We start from the raw sequence: 6,498 nt of genomic DNA, 5'->3' as shown, positions 1-6,498 counted from the left end.
GCTAACCTGTGCTGGAGAGCATGTGTGTGAAGAAGCAGGAAGTAGAAAGGAACTCACCGGCAAGAGAGAAAGCCTTTGAGCTCCAGACTGTTTCAGAGCCTTGATGATCCATGATATGGAGTTTCATCACGGCAGCATTTAGTTTAGACGGTAGCTGCCGGGTCCCGCATGAGCTCCGCCCCCTCCTCTTTAAAGCTTTATCCCCAAATCAGCTCTTTAGAAACAGGAAGTGAAATAGAGGGATATGAGGCATGGCTGGAATGATCTGTTTGGTATTTTGAGTAAAACACTTCATGGACATGTTTTTTTAATATATTTGTATATATCTGAGAGCTATAATGCTATTGCCTAACAATAGCATGATAGGTCCACTTTAATTTGGAAAGTCTGCCAGAGCGTATGTGTAACATTGAAACAACACATTAGTTGAGACATGTGTCATCTACACATACACACTCTTACATACAGATGACTTTAGTGAAACTCCTTTAAGGTTTTACTGTGAGGTGTACATCTTTAAATGTGTGTTCTGTTCCAGCTCGAACACATGTTGCTTCCCTTTCAGCCCAAAGATCGTCTATTCGAGAGGAGGCATCGCTCTGCAGGGGGAAACACGGCTCCCTACAACCTGCCGGCACACGAAATGCAGGGGAGTAAAAAGAACCATATCTGTTTCAGGTCAGTTGCCAAGAAAGTTTACATTCACAGGGAATCTGCTTCACTGTATACGTGTTGCAAACAATACACACACTGTCATATAGAAACATATTAAAACACTATCACTACATAGGAAAGTAAGGATTACTAGGTAACAGATGTGCAGTATATCAGAAGTGAAATTGTAAGCGGTGTGCTATTCATTTGGTAGGACAGTAAGGTGGGAGGGGCTGCTACCTGTCTGTCTGAAGGGACAGTAAGGTGGGAGGGGCTGCTACCTGTCTGTCTGAAGGGACAGTAAAGTGGGAGGGGCTGCTACCTGTCTGTCTGAAGGGACAGTAAAGTGGGAGGGGCTGCTACCTGTCTGTCTGAAGGGACAGTAAGGTGGGAGGGGCTGCTACCTGTCTGTCTGAAGGGACAGTAAAGTGGGAGGGGCTGCTACCTGTCTGTCTGAAGGGACAGTAAGGTGGGAGGTGCTGCTACCTGTCTGTCTGAAGGGACAGTAAGGTGGGAGGGGCTGCTACCTGTCTGTCTGAAGGGACAGTAAAGTGGGAGGTGCTGCTACCTGTCTGTCTGAAGGGACAGTAAAGTGGGAGGGGCTGCTACCTGTCTGTCTGAAGGGACAGTAAGGTGGGAGGGGCTGCTACCTGTCTGTCTGAAGGGACAGTAAGGTGGGAGGGGCTGCTACCTGTCTGTCTGAAGGGACAGTAAGGTGGGAGGTGCTGCTACCTGTCTGTCTGAAGGGACTGCTGATGTCCACACCGCTGTGCAGGAGACGTGGAGGGAGGGAGGGAGACCGACGGAACTTCACGGTCTAATCTCCGGACCTGATATTTTAATTTTGTATTCAATCAATATATTTCTGGAAAGGGAAACGGTGCGCTGTAGCCCCTAACCCAAACAGCAGTAGATATATATTCATTTATAAAAATAAAAAAAGGTGGAAAAAGGGCACTTTCTCTGGAGGAAGAAAAAGGGCAGGGGCTCGAGCCCACTTTGATGTGTGCACGTGCCTGCTGACATGTAGAATAGTATTGCATAAACTAGCATAAGGATGAAGAAGAAAAATACATACTTTATTAATCCCACAAGGGAAAATTCAGTTATACGATGCTAGTAAATAATACACAATCAAAAACATACACCTGCATCTTTACAGGTATGTGTCAGAGCTAAGAGGCTGCCCTGTGTTTGCACCTGGAAGTAGTTCAGGACCCGTCTTTCTTTCGGCACGGACAGGGACTCGAACCAGGGACTGAGCTGCGGCTGCCCCTAATACAATTGAAGAAGTATCATCACTTGTTTGTTTGCAACATACAATATAAACAAAAGACTCTGCAGCTACAGATAGCAGAACATTAAAATACTTAATCTTTACTGCAACTTCTTTAAATAGTTATAATATAACATCTTCTTTTGTAAAATCTTGATCAGAACAGTAACTAAACTCGACATAGGAAATGTGGTCTGATAAAAAGTATAATATAATTGTATCTGAAAGTAATAAAGTAAAAGTCTAAAGTACTTTTTCCTCAGTATATATGGGACTCAAATATATATATATGTTCATTTAATTCATTTATTATTTTAACAGTTACTTACCTGCATATATCTTTAATTGTATTAATCTTGTACTGTCCTGTTTTTCAATCTTATCTTATAGTTTCCTATGTTATCTGAACTGAATACAGTATAGCGCAGGATGATTGAGTGATTTTAATTTCAGAACTCTGAGAAAAAAATCCAGAATCAGGGTTAAGTTTTTCACATTCCACATGTTTTGTTCTCAATTGGCCCTAATCCTCTTCCGTACAACATCTTATACTAACCTATTAACGGTTTGCACAAGAGGTTTTTTTTTATAAACCCCGTCAGAGTGAGCCCTCGCGCTGTGTTTGTCCTCTCTCTGCAGCTACAGGTTGCTCACCTGTGTCTGCAGGAGCGCTCACTGCCAAAGCGCGCTCACAGCAGCGGTTACGCGCAGCCATTCCAACACATCACATTCCCGGCGGTGCGTCGGAACGAAGCGCACGCGACGACGACCCCGATGAATATTAACCGTTAAAAACCGTTTGGAAACTAACAGACGTCCACGCGGGTGTTTGCACCGAACACTAACGGCTGAACAGAAGAACCGTTGGTGTGAAAAGTGCAGCTGTTCACGCGCCACGTCGACTAAAACAAACAAACTCTGACAGGTGTTTCTCTTTTTTCTCGGAGTTCCCCACCATGCTGGACCCGTCCTCCAGCGAAGACACGGGCGGGGAGTCCGACCCAGAAGTTGTGCAGGAGGCTCCCAGGAAACATGCTCCTTCTTCGGGGGGGAAACGTGGAAACAACCGGAGAACCCCCCCCGCGCCTGGAGCTGCTGTCCCCGGGAAAGGTGCTCCGAAAGACTGCAACGACACAGGTGAAGAGGAGGAGGAGAGGAAGGACAGGGAGAGGATCCAGAAGGAGGAAGAGGAGAGGAAGACTAAAGTGCAGATTTATGTGTTTGTCCTCCGGTGCATTGCATACCCCTTCAACGCCAAGCAGCCCACAGACATGGCCCGGCGGCAGCAGAAGGTGAGAGAAACACCTGTTTGCTTTCAAGAGACCAACAATATATTTAATTTGATATAAAACAGCACGTCATCTCTATATTTCAGAAACATGTCCTAATGCTTCAGGGTTCCTATGCGCAATGTACAATATTTAGGCTCGAAGCTCCTTTTAGAAATGAGTGAATTTAAAGCATATTCTCCCACCTGACACAATATTTCCAACAAACAACTACACTTTTAATATGTTTACAATCATATGCACCTACTTATCAATTCGGCTTATATTAAATCCACCATGAATTGTTTAATTTGAACAAAATGGCTGCTTTTCTCTTTGATTCTCCTGTTGCTTCCACGCTGTTTCCGTATCACAACACCGCTTTGAGAGTGGCCACCGCCATTGTGAACCAGCTGTTAAATTAGAAATATCTCCTAAAAAAAAAAAACCTTTATGTTTTTGTTGTAGTTAATGCCGAATTGAACAATCTACTGGACTTGTTGAATGTCATGAGTTTCTACAGTTGTGCTTTGTATATCTTCTGGGTTCGGGTCATGTCTACCTTAAATTGAGTGAAATCCGAAAGGAATCTGGCATAGTGGTGAAGAGTTATGTGGGAATATCTAGGTTGTTAAACCAATACTTTATGCAGTTATTTTTTAATTGCCTTGAACAATAACATTTTAATGAACCCACCACCCTGTAACATTACACATTAAACAATGCTATCGATTTGCAGCTTCCATCCCGTCAGCCTTAAAACTGACTTCTTCTTAAAGTCTGCTTTGTTTGTGCTTACCTTGAACTCAGTATAATCCATGCTACACGCCTTTCTTAAATGCAAACAAAATCTCCTTAAAACTGACAGTAATATCTCCTTACAAGTCCTCTTAACCTTTAAGTTGCTTCCTTTGGTTTCATGTAACTGTTGGTTAAAATCTCTGCACACTACACATAGGTAGAGCTGCTTAAAAAAGCTTTATGTTCAGTTATTTATTTATTTCCGGAGTGCATGCATCGGATATCAGGATGCATTGAATCCCCGTCCTTGGCTGCACTTCATTCAAGGGCCGTCAGCTGATTAAGTGAAAAGCCCCCCCCCCCCCCCCCCCCCAAGATGAATGCATCTTGCTGCGGTGCTGGAGGGCAGCCTGGACCTGCGAGTTCTCACTCAATAAAGCAAGTGCGGGATGCCAGTTCTGACTCCATGTTCCCACTGGGGAGCCCGGTAATGAGCGTCTCGTGGCGTTTGATTTCAATAAGCAGAGACGAGGTGTTTCCATCCAGAGAGGGATGGATCTGCTCCGACAGAAGGCAGACGTGGGAGTTTATTTGTGCAAGTTCAGAATATTAAACCCGTGTCACATTAATAAGACAGAAACTTGAGATCCAACACGAGGAAATCTGAGAGCATTTCCTCTCCAAGTGGTGCGGGAAGTCCTGCTTCTCCCGGCGCTGATTCATAAAGACACAGAGTGTGAAGTCTTTAGGAAGACGTGGCGATCGATTTGTTGTCTCGCAGAGGAAGTGGATTTCCTCGTGTTGGTAGCGCTCCCCTGGTGCGAGGTGAGAGGCGTGTCTGTGTTGCTGGTTTGAATCCCTGGACTCCTGCCCAGCTCTGGATCTCTGCAGGATGGAAACATCAATAAGGCAGGGGGGGGGGGGTTATCCAAGTGCAGTCTGACAGGAAGCAGATCTGAGAACAGCCATTGTTTTGTTTTTATCAGAATGTCCTCACAACAATGGTCTGTACTGTTTGGCTCACACCATCACTTCCTGCTGTGCTTTTCCATTGTTATGTACATCTTTTCTTTAGTCGTTAATCTCCAACAATTTCACACAATCCCTCCTTATCTTTTGTATCTAACATAAACATTGTGTACTTTCTCCTGCACTATACCTTTGTTTCCCTTGCACCATTTCTTATATATTACTTCCTTACTTCTTTTGCCTTACGTTGATTGTACTTAGCTCTGTTTGAGACGCATGGCACTTCAGATTTTCCTTGACAACCACCAAGATGTAGCGACTGTTCATAGGACAGTACAACCTTGCCACACGAGGACGATAACGGACCGCAATCGTTATCAAAAAAGTCTTCCGTCCACACGCAACAGGCACCAGAAACGTTTCCGTCCACACGAGACCGCTCGGAACGCTGTAGTACATATGCCAGGCCTGTAAGTGGCGCTGTAGTCCTGCCACAAAAGCAGCGAAGAAGACTTCCCGAGCCTGGTTGCCATGGTTGCCCTTCCGTTTATTCTCCGCTGTGGCTCTGTTTCTCCCTCCCCGAGGCGAGCGTGTGCTCCTGCTGCTCTCCGGTAGTCCACCAGCTGATGACGAACACCCACCTCTCCGCCTCTTCCAAGGGACGAGGGGGCCGTGCGGCAGAGTTTCAGTTAGATTTTTTTCCGCCGGTCAACATGTCCGTTAAAGTTTAAATCTTCCGGACAAAATTAGAAAAGTGCCGGTCAAAGGTCTTCTTTGTTATTTATTGAGCTTTAAAACGAATGAATAACGACTCTATATAATCATATAAGAATAAAACACGGAGCCTCTCTCTTCCTCCCCCTCTCCTGACAGCCCAGCAGCTGATCTCTGAGCAGAAGAGGCGGGGCTATTGCGTCATCGTTATCAGCACATGATCGTATAGGCGTACACACAGAGCCGTTTGCCCCCCCAGAGCGTTTCGTTTGCAGATCTACCCACCTAGGGACACGTTATCATTCTCTGCGTTTCCGTGTCGGCGTCGGCGTGTGGCCGAACGTCTATCTGATAGAGAACTGTAGCCGATACGACCGTTTTCGTCCTTGTGTGGCCGGGGCATCAGAAACCTGAAGTGTTGCCGATGACATCCACTGTTACGTTACCTCAGAGTTAATCCATATACTCAGGAGTAGGGTTGGGTATCGTTTGAATTTCCACGATTCCGATTCTACTTTTCGATTCCGGTTCTTAACGGTTCTCAATTCCGATTCTTTGAGGGGCAGGGTACAAAAATTATAAATCGCTTCTTCCACCAAAAGAATTACATTTATTCGAGAAACTTTTACACAGGTTAGTTTACAGTAATATTCACATGAATCAGTCTGTTTATATTCACTGCTATGTAACTGTAACCTGAGAACCACTGAAGCTGCAACAGCCCAACTTTTAAAGGACCCCCCCCCCCATTTAAAAACAGTTCTTGTTGAGAAAAACAAGCATATCTGCCTCTCAGGCATACCGGGAAGAAATGTTTGAACATTTTGAAGTAAAATGCTTGAATCTGGTGCACTTTAAGCAGAATGACTAGAGACT

General features: G+C 44.9%; 1 protein-coding gene across 1 annotated transcript in view; it reads left to right on the top strand.

Moving 5' to 3' along the window:
* Window positions 1-2,401: 2,401 nt before the first annotated feature.
* Window positions 2,402-6,498, top strand: part of LOC117447927 (calcium-dependent secretion activator 2-like) — a 171,362-nt gene continuing 167,265 nt past the window's right edge. The window contains exon 1 of the mRNA XM_034084944.2: window positions 2,402-3,222. Within this exon, the coding sequence (XP_033940835.1) occupies window positions 2,887-3,222 (336 nt within the window). The 5' untranslated portion in view covers window positions 2,402-2,886. The remainder of the gene's footprint in view (window positions 3,223-6,498) is intronic.

This window comes from Pseudochaenichthys georgianus, chromosome 6 (genome assembly GCF_902827115.2).
Source record: "Pseudochaenichthys georgianus chromosome 6, fPseGeo1.2, whole genome shotgun sequence".
NCBI lineage: Eukaryota > Metazoa > Chordata > Actinopteri > Perciformes > Channichthyidae > Pseudochaenichthys > Pseudochaenichthys georgianus.
Note: the sequence above shows the minus strand (reverse complement) of the source record. Positions and strands in the feature narration are given on the sequence as shown.